Source organism: Leptopilina boulardi, unplaced genomic scaffold, assembly GCF_019393585.1.
Source record: "Leptopilina boulardi isolate dan_hultmark-lab unplaced genomic scaffold, ZJU_Lbou_2.1 LbouV2_165, whole genome shotgun sequence".
Lineage (NCBI taxonomy): Eukaryota > Metazoa > Arthropoda > Insecta > Hymenoptera > Figitidae > Leptopilina > Leptopilina boulardi.
Genome location: NW_026137713.1, coordinates 755,259 through 774,781, shown reverse-complemented (window position 1 = coordinate 774,781; position 19,523 = coordinate 755,259). Strand labels below are relative to the sequence as shown.

Below are 19,523 nucleotides of genomic sequence, written 5' to 3'. Positions count from 1 at the left end.
TCTATATCAATATTTTATATATAAAAAAAAAAGTAAGAAATAATTATCAAAAAGTGCCGTTTAATATTCATTGAAAAAATGTTTGAAAAAAAAAAATAAATAACAAGGCAGTGCAAAAACATCCTTGAATAATTGCTTTCCGGATAACTATCTTTGGTATGGAAAAACTGGTTTTAAGAATTGAGTTCTCGTGAATGATTTGTCTTTTTTTTCACCTGGTTTATAATCGAGATGGCTATATGTATTTGTAATTTCGTTTCCGTTTTGCCGTCACAAATGCCAGAGAAAATTAGAGCTTTAGAATTTAAAGTTACTTTTGATAAGGACTGTACATTCTATATCTATTCACACTGTTGAGTGGCACTTGTAACTTTTCAAACACAGTTGCAATTTTGCAGCATTAGCTGAGTCTAGTAATGAAGAAAAGAGGGAGAGAGATACTGTGACAGACAGATTAAGAGGGGGAGGGGGGATAAATGCAAGAGAGAGAGAGAGAGAGAGAGAGAGAGAGAGAGAGAGAGAAACCTCCTTGTAAAATAGAGTCAGCAATAGAACTAGATTTACTACATCTTAGATGGAGACTAGGTTATTTAGAAGAAGAGCCACAGAAGATCGACAAAGATAAACTGATCACGGAAGAGGTAGATTTCAATCTTTGAATTTGCTGTTGACACTAAAATTAATAGAAGAACCGAGAAAACTATTATTTACAATGTGATTTTATTTTTCAAATTATTATTTTTTTTCAATATTTCTCGAAAGATAATTTAATTATAGAAAAATAAAAATTTTTTTCTTTTATTAACTTATTTTATATTAATTTAATTTACATAATTTTTTTGTTTCAATATTTATCAAAGATAATTAACTTTTTATTAAAGAAATAAAAAAAAATTTTTTTTTCTATTATTAACTTATTTTATATATTAATTTAATTTATATATTTAATTTTCTTTATAAGAATTTCAAATTTTTTTTTTTCTATTAATAGAAACTAGTTTTCAATATTTCTTTTCTTTTTGTTTGACTTTCTGGTGGTTCGACGATATTTATCTAATTTCTTATCATACAAAATTACGACAAAGTGCAAAATTTTATCTCTCTTGTTGATTATCATTGAAACATTGTAATGAATTCAAGTATATAATTTTTTTTTTTTTTTTTTGTGAAATATTTCTAATCTCAGAGTAAATATGGAAAAAATTCAGTAAAAAAAAAAAGATATATTAAATGACGTTAATGCTAAAAAAAAAAATCATCACATTATCCCCGCCTGAGTCTTAAATTAATAAAATCTTAATTATGAATAAATTTAACTGAAAATTTTATGGATTATATTGCCGACATTAATGAAGCATGTGTTCTTCTCATTATATTATTGAACAATCTGAACAATTTTGTATTTTAAAAAATTTCTTGTAACTTGAAATGTTGCACTTTGAAGCTAAAAGATCTTGACAAACAGGTTTATATATATATATATATATATATTCCAAAGCAATTGGATGCATGAATATACTTAAAAATAAGAACAAAATTACACGTTCTTTTAACAATTGTATCAGTTGTTACCAAAAGGAGAGAAAAAAGTAAAGTTGGATATAATTTGAAAAAAACAAGATTGCCTAAAGGTATATAAGATAATAATCCATTCGAGGAATCAAAAGAAGTGAAAAGATTGATAAAAAAAGGATGCCATTATGATTGATGTCAGAATTTTCATTTTTTTTAAACTTACACAAAAAAACTGACTCATTTTAAAGTGACAACAAAAATGTGCCTCGTAGGTGGCGCCACACGTTCTACACGCAGAGAAATGATTTATTTGAACCAAATAAAATATATTTGAGTTAAATAAACGTATATTTGTCTCAGAGCCTACTAACTTATTTATTTAGCGTAAATAAAAGTTTTATTTGTCAGAAATAAATTTTTCTTTGCCTCAAATAAATTTTTTATTTCAATGAAATAAAATATATTTGCAACAAATAAATGAGTTAGTAGGCTCGGAGACAAATATACCATTTCTCTGAGTGTATCATTTGACTCATTTTGAACTGCAACAAAAATTAGTTGACACTCTTAAAAATTTCTATCAGAATTTTTTGTCGTATAACTAAAGTTTTATACTGTTACGTGTTACAAAAAATTTGTTATAGTTTCGTAATTCTCATAATCGTTGCTGAATAAAATTTTAATCATAACTAAAAATTCTTTTACTTTTGTATACGTATCAGTAAAATAAAGAAAAATTATTAAAATTGTTAGGGTAATTAATCAAGATATAAAAAATATATTGAAATTAGAATGGTCAGTTAAATGTGTGCCACGAAATATTCAACGAGAAGGAAAAGAGCATCCGATCTGGCTACAAAAGTTGGCAGAGTGCAACTTGCGTTCTTGCATAATCGCCGGATAAAGAGGAGCCACTTCGGTGTCGGAAGATAAAAAAGGATAAAAAGTCTATGCAGAATGACACGTGGCACACAGACACGATTATATATGTATATGTATATATATATATATATATATTTATTGTATACGCTCATTGTACACGTATATATATATATATATATATATATATATATATATATATAGAGAGAGAGAGAGAGAGAGAGAGAGAGAGAGAGAGAGAGAGAGAGAGAGAGAGAGAGAGAGAGAGAGAGAGAGAGAGAGAGAGAGAGAGAGAGAGAGAGAGAGAGAGAGAGAGAGAGAGAGAGAGAGAGAGAGAGAATAGTGTAACTTAGTTTTCCTTGACATAGCAGCTAACATTTTACAATGTTATTCATGACAATGACGGTCAAACCATGTTCCTTGTATATAGTGACTTCATTACTGACCAATACAGTTGTTGTCAGAGACCTCACGATTATATTATCCAACGTGCAACGTGAGCGTCTGGTGCGAATAAAATTATACGTACATCAATATGAAATAAATTCCTCCAACAAATGTATTTGACACGTGCTCGCACTATAAATGACTAATGATCTTACCGCATTATACGATCATCATTTTTCTTTTTAACGAAGCACGCAATTTTTATTTCCTGCACATATATAGGACAAATTTTTTTTTTTTTTTAATTTAGATATCTTAAAACAAAAAATAATGCAAAATTATTAGGATATGAAATTATTTTTACTCTACCGTAAATTAACTTACTAATAATTTTCAAAAAAAAAAAAACCTAGTTTCAGTTTCCAACACGATAAAAAAATTACTATGATAGCAATCATTTCCGTAGTAACCGTTTCCATAGTAAACGTTTCCATAGTAACCGTTTCCTTAGTAACCGTTTCCTTAGCAACTGTTTCCTTAGCAACTGTTTCCTTAGTAACTGTTTCCTTAGCAACTGTTTCCATAGTAACCGTTTCCATATAGTAACAATTTCCATAGTAACAGTTTCCAAAGTAACCGTTTCCGTAGCAACCTTTTCTATCTTAACTGTTTCCATAGTAACCGATTCCATAGTAACCGTTTCCTTAGTAACCGTTTCCTTAGTAACCGTTTCCTTAGTAACCGTTTCCATAGTAACCGTTTCCATAGCAACCGTTTTCATAGCAACTGTTTCCATAGTAACTGTTGCCATAGTAACTTTTGCCATAGTAACTAACTGTTTCAATAGTAACTTTTGCCATAGTAACTAACTGTTTCCATAGTAACTGTTTCCATAGTAACCGTTTCCTTAGCAACCGTTTCCATAGTAATTACTTTCATAGCAACCGTTTCCATAGTAACCGTTTCCTTAGTAACCGTTTCCTTAGTAACCGTTTTCATAGTAACTGTTGCCATAGTAACTGTTTCCATAGTAACTGTTGCCATAGTAACTTTTGCCATAGTAACTAACTGTTTCAATAGTAACTTTTGCCATAGTAACTAACTGTTTCCATAGTAACTGTTTCCATAGTAACCGTTTACGTAGCAACCTTTTCCATAGTAACTGTTTCCATAGTAACCGTTTCCTTAGCAACCGTTTCCATAGTAACTACTTTCATAGCAACCGTTTCCATAGTAACTGTTTCCATAGTAACCGTTTCCTTAGCAACCTTTTCCATAGTAACTGTTTCCATAGTAACCGTTTCCATAGTAACCGTTTCCTTAGCAACTGTTTCTAAAGTAACAATTTCCATAGTAACTGTTTCTATAGTAACTGTTTCCATAGTAACTGTTTCCATAGTAACCGTTTCCGTAGAAACCGTTTCCTTAGTAACCGTTTCCATAGTAACCGTTTCCATAGCAACCGTTTTCATAGCAACTGTTTCCATAGTAACTGTTGCCATAGTAACTTTTGCCATAGTAACTAACTGTTTCAATAGTAACTTTTGCCATAGTAACTAACTGTTTCCATAGTAACTGTTTCCATAGTAACCGTTTCCTTAGCAACCGTTTCCATAGTAACTACTTTCATAGCAACCGTTTCCATAGTAACCGTTTCCTTAGTAACCGTTTCCATAGTAACAGTTTCCAAAGTAACCGTTTCCGTAGCAACCTTTTCTATCTTAACTGTTTCCATAGTAACCGATTCCATAGTAACCGTTTCCTTAGTAACCGTTTCCTTAGTAACCGTTTCCTTAGTAACCGTTTCCATAGTAACCGTTTCCATAGCAACCGTTTTCATAGCAACTGTTTCCATAGTAACTGTTGCCATAGTAACTTTTGCCATAGTAACTAACTGTTTCAATAGTAACTTTTGCCATAGTAACTAACTGTTTCCATAGTAACTGTTTCCATAGTAACCGTTTCCTTAGCAACCGTTTCCATAGTAACTACTTTCATAGCAACCGTTTCCATAGTAACCGTTTCCTTAGTAACCGTTTCCTTAGTAACCGTTTTCATAGTAACTGTTGCCATAGTAACTGTTTCCATAGTAACTGTTGCCATAGTAACTTTTGCCATAGTAACTAACTGTTTCAATAGTAACTTTTGCCATAGTAACTAACTGTTTCCATAGTAACTGTTTCCATAGTAACCGTTTACGTAGCAACCTTTTCCATAGTAACTGTTTCCATAGTAACCGTTTCCTTAGCAACCGTTTCCATAGTAACTACTTTCATAGCAACCGTTTCCATAGTAACTGTTTCCATAGTAACCGTTTCCTTAGCAACCTTTTCCATAGTAACTGTTTCCATAGTAACCGTTTCCATAGTAACCGTTTCCTTAGCAACTGTTTCTAAAGTAACAATTTCCATAGTAACTGTTTCTATAGTAACTGTTTCCATAGTAACTGTTTCCATAGTAACCGTTTCCGTAGAAACCTTTTCCATAGTAACTGTTTCCATAGTAACCGTTTCCATAGTAACTGTTTCCATAGCAACCGTTTCCTTAGTAACCGTTTCCTTAGCAACTGTTTCCTTAGCAACTGTTTCCTTAGTAACTGTTTCCTTAGCAACTGTTTCCATAGTAACCGTTTCCATATAGTAACAATTTCCATAGTAACAGTTTCCAAAGTAACCGTTTCCGTAGCAACCTTTTCTATCTTAACTGTTTCCATAGTAACCGATTCCATAGTAACCGTTTCCTTAGTAACCGTTTCCTTAGTAACCGTTTCCTTAGTAACCGTTTCCATAGTAACCGTTTCCATAGCAACCGTTTTCATAGCAACTGTTTCCATAGTAACTGTTGCCATAGTAACTTTTGCCATAGTAACTAACTGTTTCAATAGTAACTTTTGCCATAGTAACTAACTGTTTCCATAGTAACTGTTTCCATAGTAACCGTTTCCTTAGCAACCGTTTCCATAGTAACTACTTTCATAGCAACCGTTTCCATAGTAACCGTTTCCTTAGTAACCGTTTCCTTAGTAACCGTTTTCATAGTAACTGTTGCCATAGTAACTGTTTCCATAGTAACTGTTGCCATAGTAACTTTTGCCATAGTAACTAACTGTTTCAATAGTAACTTTTGCCATAGTAACTAACTGTTTCCATAGTAACTGTTTCCATAGTAACCGTTTACGTAGCAACCTTTTCCATAGTAACTGTTTCCATAGTAACCGTTTCCTTAGCAACCGTTTCCATAGTAACTACTTTCATAGCAACCGTTTCCATAGTAACTGTTTCCATAGTAACCGTTTCCATAGTAACCGTTTCCTTAGCAACCTTTTCCATAGTAACTGTTTCCATAGTAACCGTTTCCATAGTAACCGTTTCCTTAGCAACTGTTTCTAAAGTAACAATTTCCATAGTAACTGTTTCTATAGTAACTGTTTCCATAGTAACTGTTTCCATAGTAACCGTTTCCGTAGAAACCGTTTCCTTAGTAACCGTTTCCATAGTAACCGTTTCCATAGCAACCGTTTTCATAGCAACTGTTTCCATAGTAACTGTTGCCATAGTAACTTTTGCCATAGTAACTAACTGTTTCAATAGTAACTTTTGCCATAGTAACTAACTGTTTCCATAGTAACTGTTTCCATAGTAACCGTTTCCTTAGCAACCGTTTCCATAGTAACTACTTTCATAGCAACCGTTTCCATAGTAACCGTTTCCTTAGTAACCGTTTCCATAGTAACAGTTTCCAAAGTAACCGTTTCCGTAGCAACCTTTTCTATCTTAACTGTTTCCATAGTAACCGATTCCATAGTAACCGTTTCCTTAGTAACCGTTTCCTTAGTAACCGTTTCCTTAGTAACCGTTTCCATAGTAACCGTTTCCATAGCAACCGTTTTCATAGCAACTGTTTCCATAGTAACTGTTGCCATAGTAACTTTTGCCATAGTAACTAACTGTTTCAATAGTAACTTTTGCCATAGTAACTAACTGTTTCCATAGTAACTGTTTCCATAGTAACCGTTTCCTTAGCAACCGTTTCCATAGTAACTACTTTCATAGCAACCGTTTCCATAGTAACCGTTTCCTTAGTAACCGTTTCCTTAGTAACCGTTTTCATAGTAACTGTTGCCATAGTAACTGTTTCCATAGTAACTGTTGCCATAGTAACTTTTGCCATAGTAACTAACTGTTTCAATAGTAACTTTTGCCATAGTAACTAACTGTTTCCATAGTAACTGTTTCCATAGTAACCGTTTACGTAGCAACCTTTTCCATAGTAACTGTTTCCATAGTAACCGTTTCCTTAGCAACCGTTTCCATAGTAACTACTTTCATAGCAACCGTTTCCATAGTAACTGTTTCCATAGTAACCGTTTCCTTAGCAACCTTTTCCATAGTAACTGTTTCCATAGTAACCGTTTCCATAGTAACCGTTTCCTTAGCAACTGTTTCTAAAGTAACAATTTCCATAGTAACTGTTTCTATAGTAACTGTTTCCATAGTAACTGTTTCCATAGTAACCGTTTCCGTAGAAACCTTTTCCATAGTAACTGTTTCCATAGTAACCGTTTCCATAGTAACTGTTTCCATAGCAACCGTTTCCTTAGTAACCGTTTCCTTAGCAACTGTTTCCTTAGCAACTGTTTCCTTAGTAACTGTTTCCTTAGCAACTGTTTCCATAGTAACCGTTTCCATATAGTAACAATTTCCATAGTAACAGTTTCCAAAGTAACCGTTTCCGTAGCAACCTTTTCTATCTTAACTGTTTCCATAGTAACCGATTCCATAGTAACCGTTTCCTTAGTAACCGTTTCCTTAGTAACCGTTTCCTTAGTAACCGTTTCCATAGTAACCGTTTCCATAGCAACCGTTTTCATAGCAACTGTTTCCATAGTAACTGTTGCCATAGTAACTTTTGCCATAGTAACTAACTGTTTCAATAGTAACTTTTGCCATAGTAACTAACTGTTTCCATAGTAACTGTTTCCATAGTAACCGTTTCCTTAGCAACCGTTTCCATAGTAACTACTTTCATAGCAACCGTTTCCATAGTAACCGTTTCCTTAGTAACCGTTTCCTTAGTAACCGTTTTCATAGTAACTGTTGCCATAGTAACTGTTTCCATAGTAACTGTTGCCATAGTAACTTTTGCCATAGTAACTAACTGTTTCAATAGTAACTTTTGCCATAGTAACTAACTGTTTCCATAGTAACTGTTTCCATAGTAACCGTTTACGTAGCAACCTTTTCCATAGTAACTGTTTCCATAGTAACCGTTTCCTTAGCAACCGTTTCCATAGTAACTACTTTCATAGCAACCGTTTCCATAGTAACTGTTTCCATAGTAACCGTTTCCTTAGCAACCTTTTCCATAGTAACTGTTTCCATAGTAACCGTTTCGATAGTAACCGTTTCCTTAGCAACTGTTTCTAAAGTAACAATTTCCATAGTAACTGTTTCTATAGTAACTGTTTCCATAGTAACTGTTTCCATAGTAACCGTTTCCGTAGAAACCGTTTCCTTAGTAACCGTTTCCATAGTAACCGTTTCCATAGCAACCGTTTTCATAGCAACTGTTTCCATAGTAACTGTTGCCATAGTAACTTTTGCCATAGTAACTAACTGTTTCAATAGTAACTTTTGCCATAGTAACTAACTGTTTCCATAGTAACTGTTTCCATAGTAACCGTTTCCTTAGCAACCGTTTCCATAGTAACTACTTTCATAGCAACCGTTTCCATAGTAACCGTTTCCTTAGTAACCGTTTCCATAGTAACAGTTTCCAAAGTAACCGTTTCCGTAGCAACCTTTTCTATCTTAACTGTTTCCATAGTAACCGATTCCATAGTAACCGTTTCCTTAGTAACCGTTTCCTTAGTAACCGTTTCCTTAGTAACCGTTTCCATAGTAACCGTTTCCATAGCAACCGTTTTCATAGCAACTGTTTCCATAGTAACTGTTGCCATAGTAACTTTTGCCATAGTAACTAACTGTTTCAATAGTAACTTTTGCCATAGTAACTAACTGTTTCCATAGTAACTGTTTCCATAGTAACCGTTTCCTTAGCAACCGTTTCCATAGTAACTACTTTCATAGCAACCGTTTCCATAGTAACCGTTTCCTTAGTAACCGTTTCCTTAGTAACCGTTTTCATAGTAACTGTTGCCATAGTAACTGTTTCCATAGTAACTGTTGCCATAGTAACTTTTGCCATAGTAACTAACTGTTTCAATAGTAACTTTTGCCATAGTAACTAACTGTTTCCATAGTAACTGTTTCCATAGTAACCGTTTACGTAGCAACCTTTTCCATAGTAACTGTTTCCATAGTAACCGTTTCCTTAGCAACCGTTTCCATAGTAACTACTTTCATAGCAACCGTTTCCATAGTAACTGTTTCCATAGTAACCGTTTCCTTAGCAACCTTTTCCATAGTAACTGTTTCCATAGTAACCGTTTCCATAGTAACCGTTTCCTTAGCAACTGTTTCTAAAGTAACAATTTCCATAGTAACTGTTTCTATAGTAACTGTTTCCATAGTAACTGTTTCCATAGTAACCGTTTCCGTAGAAACCTTTTCCATAGTAACTGTTTCCATAGTAACCGTTTCCATAGTAACTGTTTCCATAGCAACCGTTGCTAAGGATTCTATTTCCCTTAGCAACGGTTGCTAAGGATTTTTTTTCTTTAGCAACAAATTAGATTCAATTTCTAAAATTCCTAATTCTAAAATTTTCAATTATTATTTAAATTTAAAATTTAAATACCAAATTTAAAATAGCAAATTTGAGAGTAAAATATTCTCAAACAAGTACCTGTTCTTATTATTCAAATACTGAAAAGAAAAATAAATTTTGATTATAAATTCATAAAATAGAAAAAATAACTTTTTTCTATTAATTTTTCTGTCTAGTGTTGAACCTTATATATTTCACAATATATATATATATGTATATAGAGAAAACGTGGTCTTAAATCTGTAAGGTCGAATGCAGTCAGAGATTATCTTATCGCATGCATGTGTCAAAGTACAATTTTTTTATTCTAAAAATCTTGTCATTCGCGAACGATATTGTGGAAGTGGGAATTTTAATTTTCAAATGCAAAAGATTATACCGAATCTTTATGCAAATAATTCATCATATCTTCAATTGACCAAATTTTTTTTTTGACAATATTCATGAAACGAAAAAATTTGCATTTGTCCAAAATTGAAAATGACCGCGAAAACAAAATTGACAGAGGTGATTTTGGCGCGATTTTCAAAAATTTATAATCAATCAGAAATTATTTTAAAAATTGTCAATTTTAAAAATCGCGTCGAAATCTTTTCTGTCGATTTTGTTTTCGCGGTCATTTTTAATTTCGAACAAATAAAAATTCGGTATTTCCAAAAATTCTATTAAAATTTTTTTTTGAAAATTATCTTAAATTCGAAAAATAAAAATTCGACTAAATAAATTACAATTCTTTTAATAATAAAATTTCGAATTAATAATTTTTTTTTTTTAAGTGAAAATTATAAAATGATTTTCTTCTACTTTTATTGATTTGGAAAATATAATTAATCTCTATATAGTGAATCTTGTAGGAACAGACAAATTTATCAGCGATAACAGTGTAGGGCAGTAAATAAAGTCATTCAAAAGTTTATATAACAAAAAGTTACTGTAATCATGCGGGTATAAAATGTCGTTGCTTTTCTAAAATTTTCCATTCAATATAGAAGTGTCTATGAAATTTTCATGATACTCTCTCTCTCTCTCTTTCTCTCTCTCTCTGTGAGGCAAATCACGAATTATTTAATTTGTAATTTTTCAGATTTTTCTCGCAATTAAAATAAATTTAAATTATCTATAAAAAAAAAATTTTTGTTTCTAAAGTTTTTAAAAGTAGAAAAATTAAAAAGACTTTTCGGTTTTTTTTTACATTGAAACTTGATTTAAATTTTAATATATAAAAAGTAAAAAAAAAAAAAATAACAAAGAGAAAAGGCGGGGAAAAAAAAGAATGACAATATTCGAAAAGGCATTTACGTTGTTATAAGCAAGCAGTGCACAAAACTATATAATATTATTTTTGAAAGTCTTTCAAAGTTGGGCGTTACGGAACTTTTACGACAAGCAGTGTGATGGCATGCACAATGCCAGAGACGGTTTTACATATCGTAAAGAGCATGCATGACCTAAGGAGCACGTATAAATCGGTCTGCGCCTGCTGTTATGTCTCCCGCGTGTGAGGGCCGTTCACAATTTTATGCTTGCAGATATTTTTTCTTTTTTTTAAAGATTTTCTCATATTGCGGCAGATCGATTTTTTTCTACTTTCAAGCATTTTTTTTTTTTTTTTTTTTTTCATACAATAATCAATGACGAAGAAAAGTATATCACAAATTTTAACATTAGTTAAGGACGCCACCGCCTATGGGCGCTTCAGTCAATAACTGTCCGCAACAAAAAATAAGACTATTTTCAAAATGTTTTTATTTTAGTTTTTCAGAATATTGCAAATTGACGTCGGCATATAAGGGGACCGGAAGTTAAAGTAATTAAAGTATAAAAGCACTCTTGCAGCTGCAAGTCACTATTTCTGAGTTACACGCGCTAATTTCTTGCCATATTAATAATAAATGTTTTTGACATTATCGTTTATAGGGAAACCTATTATTATCAAAATAAAATAAATTCTACAAAAAATTTTCTTTTTTTTACAAGAAATTAGTTTGAAGAATGATATACGGGAATTGTAGAAAATTGATTTTAAAAATGCAACAAAAATAGTAACAAAGAAGTTGTCAAAAGGAGAATTGGAAGGACGAGACATGAAAAAGGACAGTATAAGGAGAGCTATAAAACGAGAAATCTGGAGATGAATATATTAATTAGTGGTTTGGCAGCTTCTTGCAGTCAGAAAAGAAGATTCATCTACCATGCAAAAGCCGAATATCCCAAAAGTTAACCAGAAGAAATGAACGAACCAAAACGACATGCAGGGTAACACCGTTAAAGTATAATTTACGAGTCAGCGAATTTTCGTGTGCTCGTCTTTTGAAAGAGCTGAGCTTCTCAAATAAATTCAACATCCAAACATACCGCTTTCAACTATATATATTTTTTTTATTCCATAAGAATTGGTATAAAATTTTAAATATATAGAATTTACAACATTGTATTTTAATTGAAATACTATAATTATAATTGCTGCAGAAAAAAAAGAAAGCAGACTTTTCGTTCGTTATGCTATATAATAATTTATGAAAATATAGCCAAGAGAACGAATTTTATTCTTTATCACATTTGATACGAGACTTTATCAGTATCCCGTTAATGTGTTCGGGCTTGAATGCGAGTGTCACGTTAATAAATATTTGCAAAGGAAGTTGTTGAGGACGTGACTGACTGGCGTGATTTCAAATCATATCAAAGTAATTTAAATAGTTGATCGAAATTAAAACGTATTTAAAATAAACATATACAGGCATATAAGAGAACATAAAATGAAAATTAAAAAGATATTTTTCATTTCAACTTTGATACATCCGAGAATATAACTTTAGTTACAGTTAATTTCAGAATTTAATTAGTATAATTACTATATGATTTTTAGTATTTTTTTTTTTTTAATTTTGCTTCGAAAATACTCTTCTTTTACAGACCCATTTTCTGTGAAATATTATTTAGAGTACATTTTATTTTATTTTTTTTTTCAAGGGAATATATTAAATAAAGTTTTATCGATTTTTGGAAATACTCCATTTCTCTACTCATATATATAATTGGAGACGATTCCAAGAAACTTGCAATTAAAATATGATGGGGGCAAAACTAACAGTCAAAATTTTATCATTTAGAAAATTATTCTACACTGTTCCGCCTGCACGTGTTTGAGATATTTTTTTTTCTGCCTTTCTCAGAAAATCTTTATTACCAATGGATGCGAGAATTATTGAATTTATAATTAATTCTGCTATTAGAGACGCGCCAGCGCACATTATTACTATTTCGTCATACAAAATTTTTTTTCTAAAACAAATTTTTGCATTATTCTTCGATTTTGTTTCTTTTTTTTATTACTACTTCCGGTTTCTTAAGAATTTACAAAAAATGAAAAGATTGGAATTGCAGTGCTCAATAAGTCCTAGGTTTTTGAATTTCATTTTTTTTTTTCAGTTAAATTTTTTATCGACACTGAAGAAACAGTATATAATTTATATTTGCCAGATTTCATTCTATGATAATTAATCTATTTTATTTCTTTTTTTTTTATTAGCAAACAGCGACATCTTGGAATATTCACGAAAAATGTATCAGAATAGACCGGAGTTACTGCGTGATTTTAAACCAGAATACATGAGGGAAATAAAACCGGAATTACTGCGTGATATTAAACCAGAATTCATGACGGAATTGAAAGCTGATTTGTCATCAATTAAGCCGGAACAGTACCAATTGAAGTCAGAATTACCATACCCATTGAAGCCGGAATTATTGTGCCAAATAAGGGCGGAACAATACCAAATGAAATCATCAATACCGTATCCAATAAAACCAGAATTATTATATCAAATAAAACCAGAATTGCAGTTCCCATGTCTCAATATACCATTCAAGTCCCTTGGTGCTCCAACGTACGTTGATCGTGTTCCAGTTATCGGTGGAATTCCTCCAGGATATGGAGGACTTCCAGGATTTTTTAGCCGTTTAAAAATTCCGCCGAGTCATGATTGTCTTCCGGAACCTTCCACCACATAACCCTGGTAAGTTTATTTTTCATTTTAAATTTATAATTTGATTCATCTGTTATTTGTATTTATGTGTAAATTTTTTTCTAATAATTATTTTTCTCGTTAACACCATTTTTTAAATCCATGAGAGCAATAATAGAAAAATTTTATAACTATCAATGTTCCCTAATCTTTATTTTCAGGCAAGTATTTCTTTCAATTGATTATAATTAAATTCATACTTCATGATAAAAAAAAAATTACAATGGGATTAGACTACATAAGAGATTTTTCACAGTGATTTAATTTTTAATTAATAAAAGTGGACAAATTTTTTTTTGAGTTTAACTTTACAATACACAAAATCTCGATTAAATAGTTATTTTATTACTAATTATTAAATCATTAATGTCCGAGTGGATTATATTTGAATTGGTTTCATAATAAAAAAAAGATAACATTCGGACAAATGGATTTTAATTATAATATTTTCTCCAACGTTTCGAAATCACACTGATTTCCTCTTCAGGGAGTTTAACAATACAAAAAAAATTAATTAAATTAAAATACAAAGAAATTAAATTAATTAATTTTTTTTATTACTGATATTAAATAACAGTTATTGCTTTAATGAATAAAAATGGACAATAACTCAAACATTTTTTTGAGGTTAACTTTTTACAATACACAAAATCATGACCAAATAGTAATCAGCAAAAATTGCTGTATTTAATAAAAGTGGGCAGCATTTTTTTTTTTGAGGTTAATTTTACAATACACAAAATCACGATCAAAATAGTAATCACCGAATCTGCAAAATTAAAAAAAATTAAAATAAAATAATACAGAAGCAAGCAATTTTTTTTTTATATTATTTCGACTTACTTCGTTTCTAGAAGTTCATATATTTTAATATCTTAAATACACATGCTTTGCCGTGGTAAATTGCCACTATCGACTATGATGCACCCTAGCGAGAAATTTGCAAGATTTTCAAAAAAAAAGCGCGCTTATTTCAAATGTTTTTATTATAAGAAAATGTTAAAAAAATGTAATATAAAAATATTTGAATTATAATAGTATCTTAAAAATTAAAGCAGATTTAATAGCATTGTTTAATAATTTCCAATCTGGTTGGAAAAATATTCATTACTTAAAAAACAAATCAAAACTTATAATAATAAAAATTGCAAAATAAATTATATTTGTGCGAACATTACAAATTTATCGCTGATTCAAATTAAAAGAGTTTATATATGAGTTGCATTTAAGAGAAGAGGGAACGCTTGGACTTTGAATATACTATTTCATATTTTATGTCGTTTTTATGTGCCTTTTCGGAATTGTGGCTGCTTCTTTCGAAATCCTCAAACTCTTCTCCGCTCAGCCTCATTTTGATTTTTCTCTCTTTCTATCCTCCTCTCTTTTGTCTTTCTCTCTCTCTCTCTTTCTGATGAAATCGAAACGCCCCCGAAATATCAGTTGCTTGTTTCAACGTCTGTTATTCGCAGAATATGTTTTTTTTTTTTCTTCTTGTAATAAATATTTTACGATTTTTACTGTCTTTAAAAGAACTTGAGTTTTATTGCTCATTTATTTTATTTGCTTTGAATGTTTAGTAGACACTTTCAAGATTATTGACTCGTTTCAAAGCGAGAAAAAAATCTGTACCCAAATTGCAACATTGTTTTTAACTCCTTTTTTTTTATTATCTTGTAGCAATCAAATTTTATTGATGTTTCTCTCATCTCAAAACACAAGTTTCTTATAGAGGTCATCTGATAATATTTATAAAAATTATTATAATATTATTTTTAATTTTCTTAATTAAATATTTATTTTTATAAATTATTTTAAAATTATTTAGATTGGAAAATTTATTTTCTTTGCTTGAGACGAATTTTTCCATTTTCTATATATATATATATGAAAAGGATAATAAAAATGAAATTCTGCTGATTCTTTTACTGCCAAAGGTAGCGATCGTTGTAATACTGAAATGAGGGAGTGAGTTGAGCGCATAGAAGGATTAGCTTTCGTTTTAAGACATAAAAGTTCGCATTCTTCTTTTGTCTGGGTCGTTGGAGTTGAAGTCGTAATTCGCGAATCCCACAGACATAAAATAGATTCTTACCTATAAAAATGCCCTTGCCTCTGAGTGGTACTTTTAAACTTTTTTTATCTGCTCGATTTTTAGAAAAAAAAGTCAGAAAAGTTTTAACAAAATTTTAAAACATTTTTTAATTACACTTTTTAGTTTTCTAAAATATGTTTACATGTTCTGAAAAATTGAGAAATATATACTTGCAAAGATTGATTTTTTTGTTTCTGTTTGCAAATATAGAAAATTAAGGAAATTTCATGTCTCGCTCCAGTAAATGATATATACCGGAAATTAGAAATCTTGGTAAATTTGCTACGGTCAAAACTGACGTAAAATCTGCCCATTACGTATACCGGAAGTATGTTGAGCTTAGTTGAACGAATTTTGGCAGAGATTACACTGTTTTCCTCCATGTTTTCTTGGAGCAAAAGTAAATCTTCGCTTTATTCCATCAAAATCCCGCAGATTGAGATTCGAACACGTAACTATATACTTGTAATGGTTGCCAACACTATAAAGAAATGAATTTACGAGATTTGCAGCCCTTTACCGTCTTCTCGTTAAAATATTTTAAAGATTTATATTTCTAAATTTAATTTGACTTTTAAGAACTAAATTTTTTGTATTTTTATAATTTTACTATTTCATATTTTAATGTTAATCTTTGAATTATAGAATTGTTTCAACTTTTTGTAATTTGTAAAAACAAAAATTATTTTCAAAGAGATAAATAATGTAAATTTAATGAGATTTCATGTATATTAATACTTTATTATATACTTATAATATCAATGTGTTGAAAATATTTCTGAAACTGTTCCAAGTTTGACAACTTGAAAACATTCCAACTTGATGCTTCTAATTTAAAAGTCCTTAATAAACTATAACATTTTCATATTATATTGAAACAAAAATTTCTTCTAAAACAAAAATTAAAATATTTTTTTGAAAAGCGTAACAATTTTTTTCAAAAATTGATTAATTTTCCAAATTATTAATTAGTAATTAATAAACATTTTGTTGAGCGTCATGACAAATAAAGTAATTTTTATTCCGATAGGTATATATCTCTATTATATTGGCAATCCGCCAAGTTCCAACGTCGAAATCTCTCCTAACAAATCTCTTTTCTGGCAACTCTGTATATTTTTGATCAACATTGAATCTTTTACCTAATCAAGATACAAAGTATATATTTCAGTCACATTCTATTATTAACGAGTTATTTCAGTATTTTAAAGCCTTGAAACTCAATTTCGTTTATAGAAAAATCATTCCGCATAGTCATTAATTCGATTTATCGCTTTTTTATCACTTTAAAGTAATTTTAATTAAAATTCACAACATATTAATAAGACATTTAATTCTTTCAAAGATATATATATTTTCAAAAAAATTCATAACGAACCAATAAAGATTGTCGATAAGAAGGTGAAATTGAAAAAAAAAATTGTAAAACCAGATTGATTTTTGTGTCGAGTGAATGAAAAGCAATGCTTTGATGTTTAACCGGTTCTCTCTTATATATTATCAGATCATCAAAATGTTTCAAACTATGTCCCTAAATAGAAATATTGGCATTAAAAAAAGATTTAATTTGCGTTATCTGCAATTTCCTTTCATGTTGTCGGGTTAAGGTATATCATACATTTTATAGTGATTCAAAATCCTTAATCTTGTCGTCATTCCCGAGGTCGAGAGAATAATTAGTGGAGCGATGTAAAAGTGGCTCGTAAAACTGACTGAAAATGTGGGATCGCTAAATGCTTAAACAGCGATATTGTCGAGATATCAAAATTGAAAATACGGTAATTAAATCGTTTCAGGTATCCGTTGGTTATAATGTTTTCTTTTTGAAGTTAACCAAAAAAATTACAATTTTATTGAAAAAAGAAAATGTTTCTACATTATATTTATTTTATTATAATATATTTATTATAGAATTTAAGCAAACGTTCATTATTTTAATAGAAAGAATATTAAACCTTGGAAATGAGGTTTTTAAAGCCAATCAGTGCATGACAGAAAAAGTTTCATAATTGAGATGATTAAAAACATTTTTAGTGTTTGAAAGAATACATAAATAAATTGTGGTAAAAAGTTTTATAATTAGTAGCATAAATTTCTTTTTTTTAAAAAATAAAAACAATGATGAAAATATTGACCAAAAAAAAAATATAAATAAATAAATCTTTTCTCTATTAAAATATAGTTTATTTTTCTGAAGGATTAATATCTCGCCCCCCATCTTCAAAAAAAAAAAAAATATTTATGTCTTTTGAGGTTTTCTAAAATCCTTTTTTTATGTCTTTTGAGGTTTTCCAAAAATCATTTTTTATGTCTTTTGAGGTTTTCCAAAAACCATTTTTTATGCCATTTGAAGTTTTACAAAAAACAATTTTTATGTCTTTTTGAGAAACAATTTTACACCAAATTTCCTGTAGGGTTAATAAAAATACAAAGTAATTTTAACAACAGTATTATAATAATTTTAAATAGAAATTTTATTTACAAATACAATTTACGAAAAAATTGAATTAAGAGAGAAAATTTATAGAATTTAGAGTTAATAAATATTTCGTGGAATTTTATTCTATTTTTTAATAAAGCGTTTGGGCACGTACCAAAGTTTATTTAAAGTGTCGCGCCATTCGAGACAGTTTAACTATATATATATTTGAAACGCTGGAAACGATTTGCGGGTTTTAAAACCGCGCAACTTACGACCCTTTGACAGCGGACCAGTGACGAAGGTTCAGTTTTGCAGTAAGCAGCATCAATGTAATCAGACAGGCCGCTCAGAGAGCGAATTTAACGACTTGTCGTAAACGCGCTTCAGTTTACAGCTCGCGGAATTTTTCTTCTCCGTCTCCTCTTTGGGAGATATATATATATATACATATATGTATATATGTATGTGATGCTGAGTGAGTGGCGAGGCCCAATCCTTTGCTTATTTTGCTCAAGCACCGCCGTAAACTATCCGATTTTATGTGACAGCGACTAGCTTCGTCCAACTTCTCTTGTCTCGTCTTTTCAAACTTGTAGTCACCATTTTCTCGCCTTTCAAAACAAGAATTTTGCCAATTTTCTGCTTCAAATACATTTTTAAATATGTTTCAATTTTGTGAAATTTCTTTTTCTCTCTATTAATTTAGAAACTATGTACAAATAAATTATAATTATTTTTAAATATTTGTAGACAAATTTTTTGGTTGTTATTGCATCTTGGTGAATTTTTGAAACAAAACAATAATTAGCGGTATATGAATGTGCGTGAGTAGTATAACTTTATAAATATTTTCTTCTTCGTATTCTTAAAATGGTTGAGTGTCTTTCTCTGTCTAAGAGGCATATATATGTATTTTATTACACACGTTGGTACGCAGAGATCGTTGAGCGTTAAGCAGTTTAACAGGCTCGTGTCTAATGAAGGCAAAGGGGTTTTTAGTACTTTCTAACCACAGTCGCGGGGTACAATTAAACCCCCATAAACCTTGTCATAACTTTTTAAAAGCGACCGACGGCGCTCATAAGTTTTGTTTTGCGGGGCAAAAAAAAAAAAAGTTCACCGTATCATATCCTTAATGAAGCTTCCAGGCGATACGCGCTCAACTTCAACACTTTTCTTCCTTGTAGTATTTTAAAAAAATATGATTCATAAAACAACTAAGTTTTTTTTCCAATATTCTCGATTGTACTTCGTTGATATTAAAAATTCAATTTTAAATCGTAATTGGAGAATGCAACTTTTCGAAAAAGTGTCGTCGATTCATTTCCTTAAATTGATTTGTGATACGTTAACATTTATTGTTGGGAAGTAAAAGAAAAAAATTTCTCTTTTGAGAGAAGAGACTAAGAAAGAAAAAAAAAAACTGAAGATGCTTGAATCCAGTAACAGGTACTAGCAAAGACTGACATTT

The 19,523-nt window shown here is 30.4% G+C and overlaps 2 protein-coding genes across 4 annotated transcripts in view; one reads left to right on the top strand and one right to left on the bottom strand.

The window, feature by feature from the left end:
* The window catches only part of LOC127277172 (protein doublesex-like), an 84,049-nt gene that overhangs the window by 55,163 nt on the left and 9,363 nt on the right, over window positions 1-19,523 (top strand). For all 3 annotated transcript variants that reach the window (XM_051298046.1, XM_051298044.1, XM_051298045.1), the window contains one exon: window positions 13,043-13,529. In XM_051298046.1, coding sequence (XP_051154003.1) covers window positions 13,043-13,524 — 482 coding nt within the window. In that variant the 3' untranslated portion in view covers window positions 13,525-13,529. The remainder of the gene's footprint in view (window positions 1-13,042; window positions 13,530-19,523) is intronic.
* On the bottom strand, window positions 3,885-5,636 carry LOC127277175 (uncharacterized). The gene is made up of 2 exons (XM_051298053.1): window positions 5,546-5,636; window positions 3,885-5,258 (listed from the first exon to the last, which is right to left on the bottom strand). Exon 2 carries the CDS (start codon window positions 4,296-4,298, stop codon window positions 3,918-3,920), a length of 381 nt encoding a protein of 126 aa, XP_051154010.1. The 5' UTR covers window positions 4,299-5,258; window positions 5,546-5,636; the 3' UTR covers window positions 3,885-3,917.

Excerpts from the sequence above, each read along its gene's own strand:
- LOC127277175 (XM_051298053.1), bottom strand. The coding sequence starts at position 4,298 with ATGGCAAAAGTTACTATGGCAACAGTTACTATGGAAACAGTTGCTATG.